Source organism: Pinus tabuliformis, chromosome 9 (assembly GCF_031772625.1).
Source record: "Pinus tabuliformis cultivar Carrire ecotype Pingquan chromosome 9, CPIR1, whole genome shotgun sequence".
NCBI lineage: Eukaryota > Viridiplantae > Streptophyta > Pinopsida > Pinales > Pinaceae > Pinus > Pinus tabuliformis.
Window position 1 is genome coordinate 1,527,989,414 of NC_142307.1, and position 27,361 is coordinate 1,528,016,774.

The 27,361-nt window shown below is 37.9% G+C and overlaps 1 protein-coding gene across 1 annotated transcript in view; it reads left to right on the top strand.

Moving 5' to 3' along the window:
- The window catches only part of LOC149154422 (uncharacterized), a 281,090-nt gene that overhangs the window by 147,095 nt on the left and 106,634 nt on the right, over window positions 1-27,361 (top strand). The window contains exons 8-9 of the mRNA XM_089438498.1: window positions 2,356-2,453; window positions 2,546-2,658. Coding sequence (XP_089294624.1) covers window positions 2,356-2,453; window positions 2,546-2,658 — 211 coding nt within the window. The remainder of the gene's footprint in view (window positions 1-2,355; window positions 2,454-2,545; window positions 2,659-27,361) is intronic.

A 27,361-nucleotide genomic window follows, 5' to 3' on the forward strand; every position in this document is an offset into this window, starting at 1 on the left:
GCAAAAAAGCCTTTTTGATTTTCAGTTTTATGAATGCAAATGCTAATTTAACCAATTTGTTCTTTGGCAGGGAGACAGGTATGGGGAAACAGGTCTGGAATGGTGTCGAGGGTATGGAAGCCAAGTGGAGGCCTAACCTAAGCTCAGATGGCCATTTCTGCTCAATTCGATTTCTTGTAGTACTACAGGATGTCCTAGTTCTACTACAGGATGCCCTGTTTTACTACAGGAAACAAGTTGAAAGCTTATAGGGAGGTAGGAAAGGTAGAATGAAGTGTGGGAAATGTGTCTAATGGGGAAATAAGGCACAAAGGGGGTGCACACTACCGAAGGCACAGTCCAAGGGTTCAAGATGGTTGGACTTGCTCAAGGAAAATGTCCACTTTGCTACAAAACAGGAATTTGGATTAGGGTTTGGTGGACTTTGGCAGCATAGGTGGAGAAGACTTGGATGAGGCTGGCGAGATGAGGTCTCCCTGCAGATCAGATCCTCCTGCAACAACATACATTCTTTTCTTCATTTATGTACAACTTCATTTATATATGGGAAAGATGAGTTGAATTTAGGAAAAATAGAGTTATTAATAACTAATGGCTAAGTTTATGAAGGGAAGTGCTTCTAAACCATAGCAAACTCAAAAGACTAAAATGACAATTGCAGGTACTTCTAAGAAGTTGGGAAACAATGATCTATGCAACAAGAAATCCTAAGTTATGCAGTGATCAAACAATAAATCTGTTTTTGGGCTGTGTGAATGGAACCCTCAACCCATGATCCCATAAGGGAGATGAGGCAGAGGCCACTACCACAAGCTTTTCTGAAGTGTTTACTGTCACTATTGTACCATTGATCTATCTATCCACAAATGGAAGCAAACTAAGTAATCATCCAAATACTTGCAGTTTAAACAAAACCGAAATCACTTCAGCAACTAACTATGAATGTAATCTAAGCATACATGTACAAAAAGAGGAACCTCTGCTGCTAGGGTTGGGCCCTAACCAAAGAGCTTCAGCCCTTTGAGTCAACTCAGTGTTGGATCAAGGGAATGTTTTTCATTTTCATTAAAATATCAAAAATACATAAGAGTTATCAGTCATAATGTCTTAGCTCGAAAATGCCTTTTGGCTACAACAAAAAAGGTCGAATCCTAATGAGGTTCTAGGCCCTCTTATTTATACAACTGAAGCTACCAACAACTTCTTTAAATTCAGGGAGGCTTGGCTCCCAACTCGAGACCAACTTGTCTTCAACTATCACTGGCTTGGCTGCCAATGACCTCGGTGGGCTTGGCTGCTTGTAACTCCGAGCTGTTGAGTTCAGGTTGAGGAATCTTTGAGTGAGTGAGGAGTTAAGGAGGGAGATCCAATCTCCTAAAATCCCTTTTGCTCGTCTACTTCAAGTTCCTGCACTTAAATTAGCCAAAATTGCTCCAAATCCTGCAATTAATGCACATTAGGCCACATGATATAACATCTCATCTTAACCCTTCTCACTAAGCAAAATATAATAAAACATGTAAATAAATGTGAGAAAAGTTGATTTTAATAAGCTGGAGAGTGGCATTAAGGTCCATATAATTTACCTATTGATGAGCCTCATCACACTTCCTCTGCAAACACACTCAGCTGCAAACTCTTGCAGAAACTTCTACATTCTACTTTTTACTATTCCTCTTGCAAACTCTACATTCTACGTTTTACTCTATACTCTACTTAATGAGGATTAAGCTTGCAAAAATTTCGTAACCACGAGCCCCTCTCCTGAGAGAGTCAGGCCCATACAGACATTGATACCATGCTAAAAAGTATGAAAAGTCTTAGCAACAACAGACAGAGAGAAAGGAAAAATTTACAAATGAACTTTGCGGCAGCAATTATGGGATGGATGTAACATTCATTCTCCCATAAAATAGGAACAGCCATTTTTATTTACAAACAAAATAATGTAAATCTGACAGTGGGTTGAATGTCCAGCCATTTTTGACTTTATGTTATGTTTCTTCAATTGCATTCGTGGATTGAAATTATTTTCTAACTATTGCCAGTTGAATATCATTAAAGGATAGGCATATAATAATTGTATGGTACAAGAATGGTATCCTCTGTTTGCATTTTAGTACTGAATTTCCAGCAGTAATATGTTAGTCTGGAATATCAATTTTCTGGCATTTTTAGGAGGGTTCCCTTGTAAACCTGTGTTTAGATTGCTGTGACTCTCTTTGTTCCATGATGAATTTCTCAAAAACAAACTGTTTAAGAAGCTTCATATTTAGATTTTTAACTAAGTATGCATGGTTGTCACAACAATTATTTCAATTTTGAGTTCTGACATTTGCTCAAGTTACAATGCAGACTTACAGAAACAGTCATTTGAAAACATGGATACTCCAAATAATGTGCCACCTAGAGCAGATCTCAACCTGATTGTAGTTGAGGAGGAGATGACTGAGGTTTGAAACATAAACTGAGGCTATTATCATATATTTCTGATTACAACTTGGATAGATTGAGTAGTTTTAGTAAAATGATGTCTCTTGCATAGGTAACTGCTGTCAAGGACAAAGCAGGAAGCTGTGCATTGGAAAAAAGAGGGAAAACTGCTGATCAAATATGTGCTGTGAACAAACCTGAAAATGATGGAAAGATTGCTAGCAGGTCATCTACTACTACTTGAACATTTGGCTTTACGTTTTGGAGTAATAATAATTTTGTGCTAAATTTATCTTAGTTTTACTTACCCTTGTTTTGAGGTGAGGCATGTTACTATCTTTTGCAACACTAGTGTTGATACTGCAAAGAAATAGACGTTTTGTCTTTTCTGCAAAACTTAGAAATGAAAATATTTCAATCAAATAAAAAATTTCGGACATGTGTTTCGGTAAGGCTTGAAATTTGTAAAGCCTCCCATGCAAGGTTGATCTCCGTTAATGGTGCAAGTTAGCTTCTGATTAGATTACTCTTATTTCTGTGAAATATTCCTTCATACAATAAAGAGAGTTTAAAACTAAAACTATTAAGGTTTTAGAAGTTTGTTTATGGCTTCCAATGCATTTGCAATGTGTTTTGTTAGGTTCCTATACTAATAGGAGTCATAATTTTGAATGGATAAGGTTAAGCCTTGTAATATGTACATACCTTTGCTTTCTGCAAATGTTTTCCATATTGAAAAATAAAAAATGAAAAGAGGGTATGTCCTAAAAGAAAAATTAAAGGACAAAAAGAATAAAGAAAAAGGTCCAAAAAAGTGAAAAATATGAACCCCAAAAAACAAAAAGAGACCATGAAAGTGTGCAAGTCTAAATGCCACTACTATTTACTTTATGCAAAATAATGATTGTGTGCAGCTTGTGATTCATGCCACAATCCAGGGTAATCAAACTATTTAATCTTGATTATGCCATGCTTTAAATTTCATGTTGATAGTTAGAGAATAAAATCTGACCAAACTATTTAATCTTGGCAGATCATTAGATTAGGTAGAGTAAAATAAAAGGAGTTCATCAGAGTAATCTGAGTTCTTGAATGGTATAGTGATAGAATTAGATAGTTTGCTTTGTGAAAAGAAAAGAAAATGTTTTAATAAGGGTTTGCTAGTCTAAATGCACTCTAATAAAGTGAAGAAAAAATGGTAGGACAGGTAGATGGGTAAGTAGAAGAAAGGTTGCAGAAATATGATGATAGGGAAAAAAGCATATTTATCATCTCTCATCATAGGTTTCAAATGTAAATGGTCAATCAAGCATGAAGATAGATTTCAAGGTCAATTGATTAACTTCCTCCATTCATTTTATCTATTTTACTTAACTAATTTCCCATAATAAAGTTCTCAGTACTAAAAAACTCTAAGTCAAAGGGGCTTAGAGCATTTATCTGACTTCTGGAGAGACTAGACCCTCGGCTCAATGACTTATAGATACCAAGTACAAAATTCCCCTCATAAAAAACCCTTTTCCCATATACATTAATTTCCCATATAAACTTATCCTTATACCCTAGTTTAAATATAAACTATAAGATACATCAAACCCGACAAAAACCCACTAACTAAGCGATTTGCGATTGAGTTAGGCAAAACCATGATTAAGCCCTCCACTAATAACCCGATGGCCTAATCCCGCCTTAATCCACCATTAATCTTGATACCGCCATATTTAAAGTGCCTGCCAGCCCCCCCATTAACCTCCGCACGCAATCGTGCCCCAACCACCGTTTGATCTGAAGGCCCAGATCCAATGCCCCAAAAACCATTTCGGGCGGGATCATCCGCCGGACGATACACGCCCGGAAAAGTTGTTTTCCACGAGAAAGCCCTGGCGACGTGTCAGTTGTTGGGTGGAATCGGGCGGCCCCTCCAAAAAACCACCCGATGTCCATAAGCGATGCGAAATTAACAGCTTACTGCCTCCCTGCTACGCGACAAATCAGTCGCTATTGACTCGTACCCGCCAAAAAAACATTTTTTCCATATAAAAACCAAAAAGCCTCAAAAAGGTCTTTTTCGCTGAATTTTCGCCAACAAGCTTCGATACGTATGCACGACACCTGCAAAACATCGAAGCTGTCAACCCACATGCAAATTTCGCTCCAGAGAATGCCATAGATCACCCAGTCAATCGTGCAACTTCCACAAGCAACCTTTGACCAATTGCAACTACCAGTTACCCTGCTCAGATTCAATTTGCCTCAGTTTCAGGTATTTAAACCTAGATTCACCAAGAGCCCTGTCAATTTCAAGTTAGACTAGTCATTGAGTATTTTGTTAAACTTAAAACTTAATTAAAATTACTCCAATAGAATCCATACTGCACCTTGCTGGATACTCAAACCCCGAAACTGCCAAACTACCTCTGAAAACCCCAATTCAACCTTGAGCAAGCCTAATTTGAATCCACAAGAACTGAATTATGGCTGCCCCTACTGCATTGAACGTGAGACCCATCTCCATGCCCCATTTGGACCTGGACCACCTTCCCTTAGCTGATAGAGATTTCCAGATAAAAGATACCACTGTTATAGAGCTTCTGCTCAAAATACATTGTCAAAGTAGGGACAAGTTCCTAAACCATGCTGATGAAATTGGCCATTGGTAGTAAAATTTGCCCAAGTGCTAGTTCCCCCAAGTCCATATTTTTCCTGAAATTGTACGTATGTGCTATGCTTGCTACGTCCCCAGTCACAGAACCATCATGTATCATGACTAGAAAGTCGTTTTCACCATCACTCCTGAGTCCATCAATGAGATGCTACAACTCCAACCAGGGCCAAACCTAACTCCCCTCTCAATTGGAGACCTGTTGGACTTATATCCCAAACTAAGCTTTGCAAGATTGGCCCAATTGATCCAAACCTTCATCATAGAAGAGAAGTATAGCTCCAAAGACCCCCCTCCATATGTAGCAACTATATTTTCTCCTTGGGGCCGAAATATTGTATCCATGATATCTTGTATTTTGGGTTACTCCACAAGTGAGTACATTGATGAAATCATCCTGGCTTTCATGTCCATCTATACCGCTGGACAGCCTCCTGCAACCATTTATGACTTTGCCACATTCATACCTAACAGAATGCATGAACAGTTCACAAGAATGGGAAATGAAAGGGTTTTCAAGTACTCCTCAGTACTATACCACATGTTCCTCTACTTCTAAGCAGATAAATTCCCACTTACCTTGCGAAAGTTGGACACCAAGGGCCAGCCAAGATTAGTCATCTTCCGGACCCCATTGATTCATCAATATTCCACCCCCTATTCATACAATGAATTCATAGATTCCTTTGTCCACCCTGTGATGACCATGCTTAGTGGAACCCCTCCACCAAGAATCAGTCCTGAGATCAGGAGAGTCCTTCATTTAAACATCAATCATCAGGTGGGAGATTGGTAATTGTACCAAAACCACACTGAAATCAAGATTTATGGGTGCCAGCTTGCCCCATACAAACTACCTAAATACCTCCGAATGAGGTTATTTGCCTTGGAGTACTACAGGCAGATAATAAATTCAGATGAGGTAAACTTTGTCAAAGCCAGAAAAAAAGCCCAGCTCAAGATCAAAGACTAATTGGGTCCTTTTATTTGTAATAGCGGAGAAGCTGGAAAAGAGGTAGACCTGATCCTTCAGAGATTAATATTAAAACAAAGCTTCATAGGGAGATATGATCCCTTGGAATTCATCTACAAAAGAAGGCAGGAAAACAAAATGGCTCTCTATATCCATCACCGTATCCCTGAGATAGAAAAGTATGCCAACCAATTGCAATGGGTGGAAAACACTTTAGAGGATAGGGACAATACTGAAGTTGCTGTGGAAAACACATTATTAGATTTGGAAAATCAACTTGATGAAAATTCATTTCTGCAGGTACCACCTCAAGAAGGGACAATGAGCACTCCCCCTATCATGCAGACTCCTCTAAATGAGGAGAAAAATCCCAAAAGGGGTAGGGAGGAAGGATCAAGTTTAGGGACACAAGCCTTCAATGTTCAATATGAAAGAGGCCAAAGCAAAAGGCCTAGACTCAATCCTGTGTTAGAACAGGAAGACACTGATGGCTCAGTTGAAATAACTGATTCTGAGCCAGAAAGGAGTAAAGGTACTGCTCCTTCAGAGGAAACACAACCCCCATCATCCTCAGGAACCCAGATGATACAGAGATAGATGAGTGTAGAGGCCTCGTCTTTCAGCAGGCCAGCAGACTAGGATAAAAGTATCAAAGACAGATTCAAAGAGATAAAAATGAGGAATGAAAGGTTGAAAGCTGAGACATATGCTCAGCTTTTCAAACTTTCTACTCCAGGTCAGAATAGATTGATGTCAGCCTTTGACATCAAAGAGGGGAAGATGCAGGTGTCCTTCATTCAACCAACTGTGCAACAACCAAGGGCACCCACTGACTATAAGAAAGTTGATTTTGAGGTGTTGGCCAGGGATATTCACCCTGTGGACCAAATAGAGTTTCACAAGCAGGCTGGAGAAATGATCTACTCCACCCTGACAGGGAAGTCCATAGCTGTTCATCAACTACAAAATTCCCTGAACAACATCTCAGCTCAGTATCAGCTTGAACAAGCTTCATCACAAGCCAAGGATAACAGAATCAAGTCTTTGGAAGACTTGATCATAGAGATGGGACATGATCCCAAAGATATCAAAGCAACAGAGGAGTTAATAAAACAGAAGAACAAGGACATTGCTTCATTGAAGAAGCAACTAAAGATACCCTCCTTGCATCATCCATAAACACAAGAGGTGTTACAGTCTCAAACTCAGCATGAGGACTTAATGGATTTATTCCTCAAGCTGAATGATCAGTTGAGAAGTACGGAGAAGGAATTGGATGCCTTAATCCAATTGAAGCAAGGTGAAGTAGGGACCACACTAGCAATTGTAATCCCTACAGTGACTATTGCAGTACCATCTACATTGGCAGCTACATTAGCTCCAAAAAATCCTATAGGAACTGCCTTGCCCATCACCAATGCAACATCTACATCAACAACTTCTACAACAATAGTAGGTACAACAACAGATGAAGCAACCAAGCTTGTTCATGCCATGGAAGAAATGTCTATTCAGACAAACAAGATAATCAAGCTAAAGGAACAGGTGGCAAACTTAGAAACAGACTATAAGGTTGCCAATATTATGTAGAAAGAGGAGGAACAGAAGGCTGCAAGGATAAAGGAAAAGCTCAAGTTAAGGGAAAGATACTTGACACTAAAGGAGCCTCTTGGAGAAGCCAAGGAAAAACTGTGGTCCAATATCATTGACTCTGTCAAAGATTTTGGCCATCCATACAGGTCATATTTGAGCAGATTGATCTCATAAGATTAATAACAGAGGCTATTGAGAAAGTGAAGATAGAATTAGGCAATAGGCCTAGAGATGCTACCAGGCTCATCTAGTTCTTAAATTCAAAGAACAAGTACCAACTACAGGAACTGGAAATTGAAGACGGGACTGCTACTATTCTGGAGGTAAAGAAAGTCCTCACCAAGAGGGACCTTATGCATAAGTTAGAGGAAAAGAGCAAGGAAATGCAAGTAGCCGTTGACAGGTTCATGGCTAAGTTTTACAAGCTAAAGGAAAAGGGATTACCTAATCCCTTAGGCATTCATGATAAACTTATGGAACAAGGAGATTACAATTACAAACTCAGGGATGTAGCAAGACAGCAAGTGGCTACTTCACAGGTTTCAGGAATACCAACAGGAAAGGTACTGTACAATGCTTTTGAAAATGTATTTTACCTCCAACATGAGGTAAAACATCTGTTTGTAAATAAGCCTTCATTTGCCAAATACACTAAGGCAGATGAAACTTACTGGAGAATGCTGAGTATCCGGTTACAAACAGATCAAGAATGGGAAAAGTTGATTAACTTACTATAGCAAAACATAGTGAAAGGTCAAACACACAGTCAACGAGGTAAAAGAGCATCAGAGTCAAATGGTTACAGGGTCAAAGAGTATCCATGTCAAAGATTATCAGTATAGAAAACAACAACCTTTGGTTAGCACAGAGCATTAGCAACCATAAACTTCTAGCTAAACCACAATAAAAGGGACAACAAGAAAATAGTTCAATAACTGTCACTATCTTCCTGCAAGAAGATATTTTAAATTTCGTAGATTAATTCTCAAGTTAGTTTGGGATATTTTGTAAAAACATTTTGTATAATCACTTCACAAATCGAAGTATGTAGTGGTGGATTCTTATACTTTCAACAGAATTTTGTTCAAAAACTGTAAAAGCTTTTGTATCACTGACTAGGCCAGCATGCTGGATTGATGAATAAATATCAGATATTTCAAGGGATTCATGTGTAAAGCGGAGTACAAATGAGTAATTCTCGTGTTGTTTTATCTCTCTTAAAGTTGTTTCATAATCTTAAATGTTTCAGAAGTCTGAATGTCTTAACTTGAATATTATTTTAGAATTTGCTTAACTGCACTCTGTCTTACTGTTATACATTCTTAATGTTTTCTCTTAAACTATCTTAGCTAGGGAATTCTTAACTGCTCCTTAGATTTCGTAGTTTCTCCTCTGGTCTATAGTAAAGGATTCTTAATTGCCCTTTACTCATGATTCACTACTGTTCCCCCTACTTAGCCTCGGTCTGAGGATTCTTGATTACCCTCTCACCTCCGTTAAGACTCATTTCACCATTTAGTCCAAAGATTTGTACTTCACTTTGCTATCTTGCCCCTTGAACATTCCCTTTAGTGAGTTAACTCCAGCTTTGCTGCCCCTTCTTTGACTCCATTGCCCAATGGCCTAAAGGCATCAACCTATCTGCCTGTTTTAAGGATTCCACCACCAAATCTTCATACAAATCAAAAACCCCCCTGAACTCTAGAACTAGCCTAATATCTAAGCAAACATAGCTAAATTATATAGAGAGAGCCCTCTCTGAGCCATAGGTTGGCTAGAGCCTATGCTTAAAAGTTGGTTTGTGGTTACCTCGAAGCCTTCCCTTCTTCCAAAACTTCTAAGGAAAAGTTTTGAGTGATAACATAGTGGCGACCATACTGGGGAACAAACCTCAGTCTCCTAAAGCTTTAAGGAAATCTTAATCATCATCTTGTACCCCTTAAAGTCAGTTTTTACATAAGTCTTAAAAGCTACACTAAAAAACATTTAAAAAGTTATAATTCTTGCTACCAGGAAAACTCATTATACCAGGGCCAACCCGGATCCAAATCCTGTAGTTATTGTGGATGATCCAGACAAAATTATAAGAAAATTCAAAAAAGAAGAAAGTTCAACTGACAAAACACCATTAGTTAATGTTAATTCATGTCCTGATGAGTGGTTGTTTTTAGAAGATTTAACTTTTGATGTGCAATTCGATCTCTCATTGTTTAGAACAAAATCTGAATGTGTGCTTAATGAAACTGTTCTAGATCTTGATTTTATTGCAGACCTTGAAGTTCAAAGAGCTGATAGATCAATTGACGAATATATTCTGAACACTCCACTATCATCCATTAATACTGCTCTAACTACTGAACTTTCTGTTCAATCCTCCAATGTTATTAATACCCCTTCCATCACTACCACACCATCTATTATTTCTACTACAGTTCATTCCACTGGCCCATTCATTCCACAGCTCCCAATATAACCTAGAATCCTGTTTCCACCTATAGACACTCCCACTTCACCCATTAGCCCTTCGAGTTCACTTATAGATACTTCCATCTCCCCTATACACACAACTGTCCCTTTTATCCCAATTTACGTTATAGAAACCCCTTCATCCACTGTTAATATTTCAGTTTAATTTGTAGATATTCCAAATTCCATTGTTAATATTCCAGTTTCAATTCGCAATCTTCCATTTTCAACTGTAAGTATTGCTAGCTCATCCATCTCCACCTCTATCCAAACTAATCCTCCCTTATCCCCAAGCCAAGCCAAGGATTTAGCCATGGCCAACAGATATGCCCCTTTGGTGTTACCTGGTCAGTTACATGACTTACCTCAGGACTATCAAAGCAAAATTCAACTATTTGATGCTACAGGCCTATACACTGCTCAAAAACATGTTAATAGAATGAACGATTATTTTGAGTTACATGAGATAGATGATGCAGATGTAAGAATGAGGCTTTTTGCCCAAACATTAGCTAGGGAAGTTAGAACTTGGTTTAGAAACTTAGCTGCTGGTAGTATTGCAGATATGACAAACTTTCATAGGATGTTCATCGAGAGATGGGAGAGGAAGAAAAACCCATTGCAGATACTTTATGAGTATGAAAACATTAGGAGAGGTCCTAAAGAATCAGTTCAATACTACTACACCAGGTTTAATAGCACTTACAATGCCATCCTGACCAACCTTAAGCCTCCTCCTGATCTCGCAATGATGAAGTTCCCTGATGGTTTTGATCTAGATATGACATACCAACTTAGGGAAAGAGAGCCTGCAACCCTAGAGCAAAGCCAAACCAATGCAGTAAAAGTAGAGGCTAATCTTTTAGCCAAAAAAGCTCGAGCAAAGTTAGAAAGGAGAGTAGGATTTGCTGATGAAGCTTCAATGTCTGATGGTAAAGTAGATATTTTGGCCAAAACTGTAGAAAGAATCATGGATAGACTTGACAACCTAGATAGAAAAACATGGGATAATCAATAAGCATCCCCAGTTAGGAATGCTAATTTAAAAAAAAACCAAAATCAAAACCAAAACACAGGAAAGAATGGACCTGATCAAAACATTAGGTCCCCTTTTCAATAAAACTATGTAGAATCATATGATCAAAACAAGATACCCAAATCAATCTAATGGGGATTAGATGATCAAAACCTTGTATTCCTCTCCTAAGATGAGGAACAATTGCATATGTTACGACAATTTCAAACCCAGTCTGGAGAGTCATTTGACTATAAACAGGGATATGACTGCCATATTTGAAGTGCACAAACAATATAATTTGAGAAGTAAAAAGAATGCTGGTCCTCCTGACCAAACTAAGAAAGCAATGGCAAATCCACCCAAAATAACAAATAAAGTTCCTGTTTCGAAGGTACTTCAAATCCTCCCTAGACCAAACCAAAATCCCCCTAGTCCCATCATTGAAGAAATAATTGCCAACCAACCCTCTGTTGAGCAACCATCCACATCAGTGCCACTTAAAGAACCAGAGAAAAACACCTATAATGCCAAATTTGAAATTCCCCATAAGGAAATCCCGAGTAAACAAAAGGAAGATAATGCCACTCAAAACCCTGTTTCAAAGGTCTAAAACCCTTCCTCATCATTCAATTTGGGAGCAGAGATATCCAAGCTGAAAATTTCAGTCCCTTTGATTGAACTAGTTAAAAACAAAACTTATAAATCACAGGTAAATCAGACCCTAAACATTACTGAAAACGAAGACTCAGTTAACTTGTTTGATGATAAACCAGAATTAATATTTGGACCAGATGTTAATGGCAAACCGCAAGAAGGAGGAGTTCCACCTTTTTACATTAGCCTTAATATTCATGAAAAAATACTACACAATGCCATGTTAGATTCTGGGGCTTCTCACAACCTAATGCCAAATCGGTAATGGAAAAATTGAAACTAAACATTACTAGACCTTATAAGGACTTGTTCTCCTTTGATTCAAGTCAAGTAGAATGTCTAGGGTTAATCAAATATTTGTGTATTACTTTAGTCCAATATCCTGCCAAGAGCATCCTCATGGACATTGTAGTGGCTGATATTCCACCAAAATATGGCATGCTGTTATCCAGATCTTGGGGAGCCAAGCTTCAAGGATCCCTCCAACTGGATATGTCATATGCCACAATTTCTGTGTTTGGACAACCCAAGAAACTGTACAGAGAAACTTTCATGAAATACATGGTAAGCAACCAAGATAGACCTCAAAACTATCCCATCTACTCCATGCATTCAGATGTAGACTCTTTTATTATGTTCAACACTGATCAAACACCAAACAAAACTCCTAACAGTGTTGTTGCAGAACCAAAAGAAATTGCAGTTTCCACTGCTAATGAATCTAAAGAAACTTCAGAATTGTGCAATGAAGAAAGTAATCAGGTTGCTAGAAATAAAAATAAATGGGATACTGATGATGAGAACTATGTACATGAAATCTTATGGCATTTAGAATTTGATGGCTCTGTAAATAAGTTAGGAGCAGGAGTAGAGGTATGTATTTATAATTTAGAAAACAATCACTCAGAGGGCCATGCCTATAGGTTAAATGTCAGATGTACCGATAATATCGCTGAGTATGAGGCTTTGATTCTAGGTCTCAAGGTAGTTAGGAATTTAGGTGCTCAAAGAGTTTCAGTCATAGGAGACTCAGAGCTAGTTGTAAATCAGATTAAGGGTGTATATATGACTAAAGACACTAGATTAGGTTATTATAGAGGAACCATTGTAGAAATACTCAATACTTTTCTAGAAACACAACTTGCAGTAGTTCCTAGGAAGCACAATATGCAAGCCCATAGTTTAGCAATGTTTGCCAGTACCTGCAGGTTACCCTTCCAACCTAACCATTAGTACACTGCTGAGGTTAGGCACAGACCTTCAATCCCAGATAATGTGCAAAACTGGCAAGTATTATCAAATGATAGACAAATAAACAACTTCTTAACTTTAGAAGAAGAATTTGCACATAGTAACATAGGCACTGAAGACAATCCCAAGCTAATCAAATTGTCAAAGTCACTTCCTTCAACAGAAAAGGTGAAATACATTGAATTATTGAAAGAATTTCAGGATGTCTTTGCTTGGAGCTATGAGGACCTTAAATCGTATGACACCAGCATCATCCAACACACAATTCCTCTCGAAGAGAATCAAAAACCTTACAAACAAAAGCTTAGGAGAATTAATCTTGTCTTATAACCTTTGATAGAAAAGAAATTAAGAGAATGTATGATGCCAAGATAATTGCACCAATAAGGTTTTTTGAATGGGTCTCAAACTTGGTCCCAACCAGGAAGAAAACTGGTGAGATCAGACTTTGTGTAGATCTCAGAAACCTGAATAAAACATCATTTAAAGATAATTACCCTCTTCCCAAAATGGATCACATCTTACAAAGGGTAGTTGGGTCAACCAGAATCTCATTACTGGATGGGTTTTCTGGTTACAATCAAATTTTGGTTCACCCTGACGACCAACCCAAGACTGCTTTCACCACTCCTTGGGGCACCTTTATGTATGTCAAAATGCCTTTCAGGCTAATGAATGCAGGAGCCACTTTCCAGAGGGCTATGGATATAGCCTTTGCCAAAGAAATCCATGATTTCCTTGTGATATATCTTGATGATATTATTGTTTTCTCAAAATCAGACAATCAACATCTAGATCATCTAAGGCAGGTCTTTATAAAATGCAGAAAGTATGGCATCTCCTTGAACCCCAAGAAATATTTATTTGGATTGGAAGAAGGGAAATTGTTAGGGCATATCATTTCTAAAGATGGCATAAGAATAGATCCTGCAAGAATTGAAGCCATCTTGTTGATACAACACCCTAGGAATATCAAAGAACTACAAGCCTTTTTAGGAAAGATTAACTTCCTAAGAAGATTTATTTCTAACTTAGCATAATTAATTAGAGCATTAAATAACATGTTGAAAAAAGATTCTACCTTAAGTTGGATTGTCGAAGCCAAGAAATCATTTGAAGACATCAAGCTAGCCTTGACAAAAACCCCAGTATTAGTTAGTCCCAAATTTGATAGGGATTTCATTTTGTTTTCCTTTGCTTCTGAGCATACAATAGCTGCAGTTTTACTGCAGAAAAATGACCAAGGATATGAACAACCCATTGCTTTCTTTAGCAAAGCCTTGAGAGATACTCCCTTAAAATACAACATAATGGAGAAACAAGCATTGGCTTTAGTCAAAGCTATCAAAGATTTTAGGGTATATATTTTGTATTCTCATATAGTAGCCTATGTTCCCAATTCTGTAGTCAAAGACATCCTGACTCAGGAAGGTCCTGATGGGAAAAGGGGAAAATGGATTGCTACTATCTTAGAGTATGATATAGAGATCAAACCCACAAAGTTAATCAAGGGCCAAGGCTTAGCCAAACTTATGGCTGAGTTGAACTGTCAGGCCTTAGACATAAACTTTATTGCTGCACTAGATGAAGGAGAGGAGATGGCGACTCCACTGATCAGTCAAGCCTTTGGTGAATCACCATGGTATGCTGATATCATTTACATTTTACTAAACTTACAGGCTCCTCCTGGATTATCTAGAACCAAAGGTAGGTTTTTAAAAATGAAATCCTTGAAATTTTGTATACTTGATAATGCTTTGTTTTGGAAAGATCATGAAGGAATTCTCCTTAACTATTTGATAAAAGATGAGGCTGACAAAGTTTTACAAGACTTTTATGCAAGGAAGTTTTACAAGACTTTGATGCAGGTGACTGTGGTGGACATCTCTATTGGATAACCACTGCAGATAAAATCTTAAGGGCAGGTTTCTACTGGCCAACTTTATTCTCTGATGTCAAGAGATTTGTAATCTCTTGTCACAAGTTTCAAATTTTTGAAGGGAAAAGAAAACTTCTACCATTACCCCTTAAACCAATCACTGTTGAACAAGACTTTTATGCAGGGAAGTTTTACAAGACTTTGACGCAGGTGACTGTGGTGGACATCTCTATTGGAGAACCATTGCAGATAAAATCTTAAGGGCAGGTTTCTACTGGCCAACTTTATTCTCTGATGCCAAGAGATTTGTAATCTCTTGTCACAAGTTTCAAATTTTTGAAGGGAAAGGAAAACTTCTACCATTACCCCTTAAACCAATCACTATTGAAATACCTTTTCAACAATGGGGTTTAGACTTCATTGGTGAAATTCACGTGCCCTCCTCTGCCCAACATAAGTGGATCCTCACAACCACAGACTATTTCACAAAATGGATAGAGGCCATACCTTCAAGGCAAGCCACATATACTGTTATCATTAACTTCCTTGAAGCCAACATTCTGGCTAGATTTGGATGCCCAACCAAGCTCATTACTGATAATGCAGCAGCTTTTAAATCCAAATGAATGATAGAATTTTGCAATAAGTATCACATCACCCTAGGTCATTCTACAACCTACTACCCTCAAGGAAATGGCCTGGCGGAATCTTCAAACAAAAGCCTGTTGAACATTATTAAGAAATTACTAGAAGATAATAAGAAAACATGGAACAAGAAGTTAGTCAAAGCCTTATGGGCTGACAGACTAACTACCAAGAAGTCAATTGGTACATCTCCCTATCAGCTAGTTTATGGCATGGAAGCTGTTTTTCCATCCTCTTTGGGAGTACCAGTGATGAAGATGCTCCAAGAACTGCAATCTGAACCAAATGATATCCAGAGGAGAATTAACCAGACTATTCATCTCCAGCAAACTAGAGAAGAGGTCTACATCAGATCTCAAGTTGTGCAGGAAAAGATCAAAAAGATTTTTGATAGAAGGACCAAGGCAGATGATTTCTACTTAGGTGATAAAGTACTCAAGTGGGACTCGAGAAGGGAAGATAAGGGTAAGCATGGGAAATTTGATTTCCTATGGAAGGGCCCCTATATCATTTATGCTTACAGAGGGAACAATGCTTTCTTCCTTAAAGGACTAGATGGTACTGAAGAAGGAGGAGGACTAGTGAATGGTCGAATGCTCAAACATTACATAGAACCTAGTTACTAATTGTTATTTCCCATGTGTGTATATTTTATTTTGAAAAAGTCTAGTTTGGATTGGATGGTAAACCTTTAGAGTTGAAGCCCGAAGAGAAGGCCCTAAGCTTTTAAGGATTTATTATCATAAGTATGAACAAAGCAGGTTGAAAGATGACAAATCACAAGGTAATTGAAGTCAAAATTCCAAGGCTACTGATCTCAAAGTTCTTGACATTTCTCAAGGAAATGCCATCCCCAAGTGGAGCCACTATTAGGTTCCTATACCAATAGGAGTCATAATTTTGAATGGCTAAGGTTAAAACTTGTAATATGTACATACCTTTGCTTTCTGCAAATGTTTTCTATATTGAAAAATAAAAAATGAAAAGAGGGTATGTCCTAAAAGAAAAATTAAAGGACAAAAAGAACAAAGAAAAAGGTCAAAAAAAGTGAAAAATATGAACCCCAAAAAAACAAAAAGAGACCATGAAAGTGTGCAAGTCTAAATGCCACTACTATTTACTTTATGCAAAATAATGATTGTGTGCAACTTGTGATTCATGTCACAATCCAAGGTAATCAAACTATTTAATCTTGATTATGCCATGCTTTAAATTTTATGTTGATAGTTAGAGAATAAAATCTGACCAAACTATTTAATTTTGGCAGATCATTAGATTAGATAGAGTAAAATAAAAGGAACTCATCAGAGTAATCTGAGCAATTGGATGGTATAGTGATAGAATTAGATAATTTTCTTTGTGAAAAGAAAAGAAAATGTTTTAATAAGGGTTTGTTAGTCTAAATGCACTCTAATAAAGTGAAGAAAATGTTGACACCTAATCCTTGTGATTGGGTAAATTTATGTAAATAAATAAATTAGAAATATGAATAGTCATCGGGAGATGAACTGAACAGTCTATCCCTCATGTATATAACAAACACCTACCTGATGGAATAAAAAGTCAAATCATTTTTGCCTTATGGAGTTACTGCCTGGCCTGACATGGTATCAGAGCCAGCTCCTTTTTTTAGCCTTTATGTCTTTGTAACTCCCTAGTCTGCTCCTCTGCTCTCCATATAATTCAGTGACTGAGTGCCTGTGCGCCTTCTCTCTGCCATAACCATTTTTTCTGCACCCTATTCTCTGACCATTTTTATTCATATTCAACATACGCTGCGCTGCTCACCTTCTGAAATACCTTCTGGACATTGTCAGAGGCGTTGGAGGATTTGACAGTTGTAGGCGTTGGAGGTAGGCAGAAGCGAGCGAATGTTGATTCTGGTGGTTTCATGGAGATGAGGTTTCACAGGTCCCAGGTCTCCCATTGCGCAGCAGAACCACACTCCAGCTACTGTTATGTTTTATGTTTAATACACAGTCTTGGTGTATTACATTGATTACTGCGTGTGGGCGATGATAAGAGCTCTCGGATTTACACTGCTCTGTATTACCTTGAGTTTATTCCATATATCTGTATTACACTACTCGTATTACGTTTATGCTGCCCATATTACATTTACACTGCTCCGACAGTTATTATTGTTTAACGCTGCCCATACATTACATACATTTACGCTGTGGTATTCGCTGTTGGTTCCGTTGCCGGTGCCTCAACAGGTCTCCCTCTGTTGTTGTTGTGTTCGCCTTGTGTACCGATTCCATCAATTCTTCATTATCATTCGCTGAGTACTTACACCCATTACATCTTTCACAAACTAGTTTTGCACTTTGCTGCCACACCAACACCGGTTTGCCGAGTCTCAGTTCTGCAACACCGATATATTTGAACGCTGTCACATATAGTTGAACGCTGGACGCAGTCACATATAGTTGAACGCTGGACGCAGATACATTTAAACGCTGTCACATGGTAATTGAGTTTTTTTTATATAAAGGGGACGTATGCCATATACATATATAATGGTGGATTTATATGAGGTTTATATGGGATTTATATGAGATTTATATGGTGGATTTATATGAAATTTATATGAGATTTATATGAGGTTTATATGAGGTGGATTTATATAATGATGGATTTATATGGGTCACATGGTGGATTTGAAATCTTTTGAGAATGCCCTTTTGAGTACAATTTTACTGTATATTGGCAGAAGTATTTTTTCTATCAGCAAAAGTAATTTTTTTTATAGAATGCATTCAATCATATCCATGGTGGGAATAGTTCTCATTGGCAAAGAGAACTATCTCGAATGGTCCCGGATGATAAAGCACACCCTCATTTTCAATGAGTTGTGGAAAGGAGTGTGTGTCGGAGACGGAGACAATGAACCAATATAGCCTACCTCAAACAAAGAGCTCGTCATTTGGGAAAACAAGAACAACAAAGCTTATGCATTAATCGCAACATCTGTAAATGAAGAGGTGAGTCGCCATATTTTGTCATATTCAACTGCCTTTTAAACCTTACAAAAGCTGAAAGAACTCTATGATTCACATTCTGCACTTGAAGTGTTCAACTCATGATTAAACTCTTCACTCTTGAACTGCAAAATAATCCTCTTGCTCTTGCATTTGAAGTAAAGTCTATAATGCATGATATTAAATCCACTAAGGTTGAACTGGATATTCCTCTTCTCGCTTTTCTCAAGGCACTTTATCCTACTTACTCCAATTATCTTGAGTCATTGCAAGCAAATGGAAATCTCAAAGATATAACCTTTGACACTCTTGTGTAAAAGCTCGCTGAAAGAGAGAAAGCTTTTGGAAAGAAGACAGCCCCTGAATCTTCTGAAGACGCTGTGTGCCTTGCTCATAAAGAAAAGCATCCTGCTCAAGATTCTACAAGAGGAAGAGGTGGTCGAAGAGGAAGAGGAAGATATTTCAGAGGCAGGGGGGGCAGACATTCTCAAGGAGAAAAGACAGATTTGCACTGCATTCGCTGCAAAAGAAATGGATCACATGATGCCTCTACATGCAAGCTACCATGGGACAAAATTGAGCAGAAAAGAAACCAACAAAAAGGTAAAACTGATGATACAGACAAAGGTAAAGCACCTGAATCTGCTCACTATGTTGTGGCACAATGTAACATTGGAGTAAATGAAGATTTATTTAATGCTTCACTTGCTTCTTGGAAAAATGATTGGTCGCTTGATTCAGGAGCAACCTGCCACATGACTCATAGAAAGGATTTTTTTGAAGATTTCACTGATAATGTTGATGGAGCAGTATACTTTGTAGATCAATAAAAAATCAAGCCAACAGGGCTTGGCACAATCAGGCTTAAACTGCTTGGTCTTCCAGACTTTCTTCTGCATCACGTTCTATATCTTCCACAGCTCAAGAGAAACTTGCTGTCCTTGGTCCACATCCACCAGCAAGGTCACTCCATTCATATGTTTGATGGCAAGCTTGAGGTAAAAAAAGCATCTGACCACTCACTTGTCATGAGGGGAATAGAAGAAGAACGGCTTCTCAAACTGCAAGGAACCTCTGCTCATGCACAACATTTCTCATACAATTCTCATCATAAAGAAGGTACACTTCCATCAAGTTTACTATGGCATGCTAGATTTGGACATTTGAACTATGACAGTCTCCGCTTGTTGAAGAAAAATGGTGTTGCTGGTTTGCCTACAATTCCTAGGAAACTTAAGCAATGTGATGCTTGCATTCTAGGAAAGCATAGCAAACAGTCATTTCATGATTCACATTCAAGAGCGCATAGAAAACTTGAACTCATTCATTCAGATTTATGTGGTCCAATTCCTGTTCCTTCTGCAAATGGAAATAAATATATCATGACATTTATTGATGCTTACACCGAAATGTGTTGGGTTATTTATTGAAGAACAAATCTGATGCTTTTCAAACATTCAAGAATTTTCATAAATTGATTGAAAATGATGCACAATCTCATATTGGGTCTATTCGCACTGATAATGGAAAATAATACACATCAAATGAATTTGAAAACTATTTTCGCCAACATGGGATCAAACATCAAACAACTGTGCCTTATAATCCCCAACAGAATGGTGTAGCTGAAAGAATGAATAGGACAATCTTAAATATGGTACGATCCATGCTCTTCAAAAATGTAAAGATAATGTTTTGGGCTGATGCTATTCTATGTGCTGCATATATAAAGAATAGATGTCCATCTAATGCTATAAGAAACAAGACTCCATATGAAATGTGGTATGGACATGTTCTTTCGGTAAAGGATCTCAGGGTCTTTGGTTCCCCCTGTTATGCTTTGATACCGAAGGTACATAGAAACAAACTTGGTGCTAGAAGTCGTAAGTGTATCTTCCTGGGATATTCAAATACCTCCAAAGCATACTGCCTCTATGACGAAGTAAATAAGAAATTTGTTGTATCTAGAGATGTAATTTTCCTTGAATCATCCAAAACTAACAATGTTGTTGAGCGGCAACTTGATCACTTGGATAGATTCGCAAAAGCAAAATCATTTCAAGAGTTTGATAATCAGATTCCACATCTTGAAGGGGGGATTCCTATACTAGATCAACATGTGGAATCTTCTTCTAAAGAACACTCTCCCCCGCATGAAACTCCAACAACGGATGATGCTTTAAATGATGTAATTGATAGAATTGGGAGACTCAATCTTGATTCAGTCCCAAGTCAATCAACGGAGCAGCCTGGACCATCTGAGAAAGGTCCCCCAAAGTGGCTGACAAAGACACTTCAAAGTGTTCATCCTGATGAAGTTGGAAAGGCAGGAACCAAAAATTCAAACCGGCAAAATGGAGGTGATGTAGATGACTCTAATTCACTTGTTGATATGGATGTTTCTTATGATTGTGAATTGAACTTGTCGACAGATTTTGAACCAACTTCTTTCAAAGAAGCTGCTTCTCATGATGAATGGAAAGAAGCGATGCAAAAGGAGTATGATGCCCTCATAAAGAATGGCACTTGGAAGCTGGTTGATCCTCCATTAGGAATCAAACCAATTGGCTGCAAGTGGGTCCACAAGAACAAGTATAAAGCTGATGGCTCACTTGACAAGCACAAAGCTAGGCTTGTGGCAAAAGGTTTTGCACAGAAGGAAGGGGTTGATTATGAGGAGACTTTTGCCCCCACAACAAAATGGGCTACCATCCGGACACTCTTTGCATTAGCAGCTCAGAACGGTTGGAAAGTCCACCAAATGGACGTAAAAACTGCTTTCTTAAATGGAGATTTAAAAGAGAATGTTTTTATGTCTCAGCCTGAAGGATTTGCTGTGAAAGGACATGAACATAAAGTATGCAAACTTGTGAAGTCCTTGTATGGCCTCAAATAAGCACCACGAGCCTGGTATGAAAAACTAATTGAGCATCTTCTGAAACTCAATTTCAAACATTTTGATCTTGATGATGCAACTTTATTTGTCAAGAAAGTTGGCAAAACAGTTGTATATCTTGTGGTATATGTAGATGATCTTTTGATGACAGGGAACAATGAAAGCTACATTGCATCCATAAAGAAGGAATTGGGGAAAAGTTTTGAAATGACTGATTTGGGTTATGTTCATTATTATCTTGGCATTGAAGTAACCCAACATCCAAAGTCCATATTTCTTTCTCAAAAGAAATACATTGGAGATCTGTTGAACAGGTTTGGCATGACAGAGTGCAATCCTCTTACTACTCCAATGGAACAAAACTTAAAGCTCACATCTATTGAAGGAAAAGAATTTGAGGATGCAACAAAGTATAGACCAGTGTTGAAAATATCGGTATCGGCAAAATATCGGGAAGGGTCCAGAAAATATCTTATCGGCAATATCGGCAAAAATATCGGCAAAATATCGGCAAATATCGGCAAGCATAAAAAATAATTTTTTCAAATTTTTAAATATAGCCGATATTTTCAAAATATCGCGATATTTTGCCGATATTTTCCGATATTTGCCGATATTTTGAAAATATCGCGATATTTTCTCGGCGATATATCGTTTTGCCGAAAATATCGCGATATTTTCGAATATCGCCGATATATCGCCGATATTATCAACAGTGGTATAGACAGCTTGTAAGAAGTCTCAACTACCTAACTACTACCAGACCAAACATTTCGTTTGCTGTTGGAATCCTCTCCAGGTTTATGCAAAAGCCTTGTGAGGGACATTGGTTTACTGCAAAAAGAGTTCTAAGGTACTTGAAGGCAACTCAAGACTTTGGAATCAAATATACACAAGTGGACGACTTCAGCTTGATTGGATACTCTGATTCAGACTTCGATGGAGACAAAGAAACTGGGGTATCAACTTCAAGATATGCTATGAGTCTTGGATTAGGAGCTGTCTCCTGGAGGTCACGCAAACAATCAGTTCTAGCAGATTCCACAACAAAAGCAGAATACGTGGCAGCAACTGAAGCAACAAAAGAAATTGTGTTGCTCAGGAAATTTTTTGAAGATTTGCAGGTAAAACAAGTACAATCAACTCCATTCATGATTAACAATACCTCTGCAATAAAGTTGGCCAAGAACCCAAAATTCCATGATCGAACGAAGCACATCAATACTAAATATCATCTAATTTGACATCATGTTGAGGCCAAAACAATCCATCTCCGTCATTGTTCCACAAATGAGCAAATTGCAGACATCTTCACCAAAGCGCTTGGAAGAGAAAAGCTTGAACGATTCAGAATGATGCTTGGACTCACCAACATCCCTTTAGATTAAGGGGGGGAGTGTTGATACCTAATCCTTGTGATTGGGTGAATTTATGTAAATAAATAAATTAGAAATATGAACAGTGATCGGGAGATGAACTGAACAGTCTCTCCCTCATGTATATAACAAACACCTACCTGATGGAATAAAGAGTCCAATCATTTTTGCCTTATGGAGTTACTGCCTGACCTGACAGAAAAAATGGTAGGACAAGTAGATGGGTAAGTAGAAGAAAGGTTGCAGAAATATAATGATAGGGCAAAAAGCATATTTATCATCTCTTATCATAGGTTTCAAATGTAAATGGTCAATCAAGCATGAAGATGGATTTCAAGGTCAATTGATTAACTTCCCCCATTCATTTTACCTATTTTACTTAACTAATTTCCCATAATAAAGTTCTCAGTACTAAAAAACTCTTAAGTCAAAGGGGCTCAGAGCATTTTTCTGACTTCTGGAGGGACCAGACCCTCAGCTCAATGACTTATAAATACCAAGTACCAAATTACCCTCATAAAACTTCATCCCCCCTTCATTTCATTCATTTCCCTAATAAAACTCCTTTTCCTAAGGTCAAAACATTGTTTGCCTAGGGAAAATAATCACCTCCATGTAAAATCCCCTTTCATATAAAAAACCCACAAAAATACTTTAGCCCAAGTTATAATGCATCTATGCGAAAAACAAATAAATCACAGAAAATATATTATGCTTAGTGCCAGTGTATATAATATCGCCGAGATATTGCCGATTTTCGTAAATATCGCGATATTTTCGAGGAGATGAAATATCGCTATGAAAATATCGCGATATTTTGGCTCCCCGAAAATATCGCGATATTTCTGAAATATCGGCGATATCTCGGGAAAATATCGTGCGACGATGCAAAAAATCGCCGGGAGACAGTGAGAAATTGGCGCGTGGCTATAAAAGTCAGATTTTGTTTTTTTTTCAATCATTTTCATTTCTGATTGCTGGAGAAGGAAGGGGAGAGCTTTTGGCTTGTTGCCAAGGAGGGTTTGAGTGTTGAATAGCTATTATCGCCACCAACAATGAAGATTTTGTTGATCTAATATTGAAAAACAGTGAGACAATTTCATTTCTTCCATTAACAGGTATGTTCAAATAAATCCCTATGTTAATGAATTTTTTAATAGTTTTAGGATTATTCTTGCTTGCCTATTTCCCTACAATCATTTTGCTTGTTTTTTTTTTCCATTTGCTTTGATTTTCATGCCCATGAGCAAATGCAAGGGTTTTAACTTTGCTCCATATTTGGAGAGCAAACTCCTCTTTTTTTTTTTAACTTTCAAATACACCCTCTTATTGTCATTTATGGTTTTTCATTCACATTGAATTCACATTGCAAATAATGTAGCAAAAAAAACTATTTTGTAAAATGATGTGGTTATTACTTATTAAGTTATTAATTCCAATTTTTATTTTGGTGCCCTAGGTTTGAGTTAGCTCACTACAAAATTCAAATATGCCAAAAGCCTTGGACCCATTTTGGGAGTATGGGAACTCTGATGGTGGGACAAATCGGGCATATCTTATATTAGTGTTGGTATCTTCATCCCTCCATCAGTGATTAAAATTTCTCTTTTTGCATGCATATTAGGTGTCTCATCCGATCAGCTGCACTCCATTAGGTCATGAATCATCTGATGGTAGTAGCTCTTTGTCAAATTTCCCTCATGCTTTCCCTCAAATTTCCCTCAATTTTTCCTGGCCTGTTTCCATATGTATAAGTCATCTGCTGTCATTTTTATTTGATTTCATTTGCAGTAGTCATTTTAGGGTTTTCAAGTCTCATCAAGTCTAGGATTTCCCACCATGATTTTCAAAAAGCTCAATAAGAGGCCAACAGTCACATGAGGATTTTCAATAAGTTCATAAAATCACAAATATTATTGATGATTTGCTCCATAAAGGGTTTTTACCTCAAAACTCTACTTTGAGATGAAAACAGGGTTTTTCCATTTCTTGTAAATTTTTTATGTAATTTTATTGTTTTCATATGTAATAAAGCATCATCTTGCAACTCTTGGTCACCTTGCCAAAGTCTTGCACTCTAGCTCCTGCAAAAAAGACAATAAAATCCAAGCATTAGTCCATCAAATGACAAAAAAGAGCCAAACTGCAAAAACAGGGTTTTTAAAAAAGCAAAGTAAAAAGCAACTTTAAAAAGTGGGTCTTTCCTAAATGAAAAATTAAAGTCACTTGTATATAAAGGGATCATTTGTGTTAGAAGACATCATTTTGTGCAAAGGAAAGAAAGAAAGAGCAAAAAATTGCGTTTGAGGAAAGAAAAGGCAAAATTGCAGCAAAGTTCAGGTTTTTTCTTAGCGTGACGCATCTAGGCACTGGTGCAGTGCACTTGCCCGACGCTACGCACCGAGCGTAGGAATTACAAAGAGTTTTCAACGGGCGCGACGCACCTGCTAGGTGCGGCACACCTGGGTGTTGGCGCGGCGCACCAATATGCCAAGCCAAAAACTCATCCCATCGATTCTCTAAGGCTCCAAAATTTCCAAATACCATCCCTTCAAGTAAGTAAACCCTCCCATTTGCCATAGCAAGAGATTTAGTCATTCTTGATGATGATTTGAAAGGCGAAAAATTAAACCCTAAGTTGTTTCAAAGTTGCCTTGACAAAACTGTCTAGGGTTTGCAATTTTTGTTATTCTTGCTGTTTATAATCCCTTGCATAATTTTCCCATATCCTATTCCTCTCCACTAAATTTCCCTAATTTTGTTTCCCTTTCCCTCTCTCATTTATACTCATCTTACCCCCTTATTCCCAAACCCTAAGCCCTACACCTAATTCCCACTATTCCCCAAACCCTAATCTTCATTTCCAAAACCCTATCATTCCCTAGTAACCCTACGGCCAGCATCAAAACCTTCCTTTCCACTTATATTATCGGTCTACTCATCAAATCCCAAAGAAGAAAACAACAGTCACCCATTCTTGAGAAAATCTCTTCATACTCATCATTTTACACCATACATTGGCAAATATGGAAACATATTCAGCTTATGAAAGGGATGAAGAAACTGTGAGTGATTCCTCCCAAGAGATTCATGCTCCAAGAAAACCACATAAGGGAGGAAAACACATTCGGGAGGAGCCCACCACACTCACAGAGTTATTAGCTTGTCCTCTTGCAGTAACATGTTTTAAACATCAGTCTTGCTACCAGTTTTGTGAGATGGTGGAGAGGGTGAAATACCACAATGAACTTTCTAGCCTATTTGTCCTTCATCTTCACAATGGCTAGGGGAACTTAGCAGGTGTTTCCTTCACTTTGACACCTGAAAGTATAGCTGCAGCAACATGTATTCCAAATGTAGGTGAACAGTGGAACAAATGATAGCTTGTCGGCAAAGAGCATTATGAGCCTTATGTCAAGGCTAGTTATCAAAAGCAAATTAGTAGGGTCTTTCCTTTCAAATACCTACAGGACACTTATGCCCCACTCATGATTCATAAAGCTTATTATCAAATACTTCACATGTGAAGGGAGATTTTATCGCTTGTACACTTATCATGTTAGATTATTGATGCATTTCACTAGAGTGAGGATGATGAACCTTCCCTATTTCATATGCAGAAATAGTGAGAAAATGGCTACATTGGTGCAAAGAAAACCTCTTCATCAACAGTTCAACAACATTTATCATTTTTCATTGATCAAGATTGTTGTTTTGCATCAGCTGAGTTTGTTGAATGTTTCATGGGATACTTTCATTTCACATGAGTTTTTCGAAAGCCCTCAAGTGACCCCATCGGTGTTTCAAGAGGAAGGAGGGCCTTCAAATCATCCAGAGGTTCATGAGAGTCAAACTACAGGTGTGCTAGTATTTGTCACTTATGAAAAAGGCACAAGGAGATTATTTGCAGCTACTCGGGGTGGAAGGGGTCTCGTTTCCTTCATCAAACCACAAGCAAATGCTATTTTCATCCGGGGTGAAAGGGGCTTTGCCTTCTTCTTCAGCAGAGTAGGTACAGGATAAAGGGAAGCAACCATTGCATGAGGAAGGGCCTTCTGAAGGTTAGGAGAGAGATTTTATTTTGATTTAGGAGGAGGATACTGATTTGGGCTCCCAAAGCTCAAGACTCAAGGAGATCATCAAAGAACAAGAAGCTGACATCCATGCCTTATCTCTTAACCTTGAAAGGGCTAAATGGGTCATTAATTACCTTGAGCAACAGAATAAGCAATTGGAGGACAAACAAACAATCATGGCGCTGCACAACATAAGAGAAAACCGACAATTGACAAAGAAAAGGAAAATCAAGCTAACTTCACTAGAGCAAGAAACAGAGGCCGATCGAGAATCATGGTTGGAAAGAGCCAATATCCACCTTGAGAAGTTGTTGGACAAGGCAAAAAAGGAGAAGAAGATGTTGCACCACATGGCTTATCATTATTTGGCCCGAAACAAAATCTGCAAGACAAGGATAAGGTACCTAAAGGTCAATCTAAGGAGAGTATTAAAGGCCAAAATGAAACAATACAAA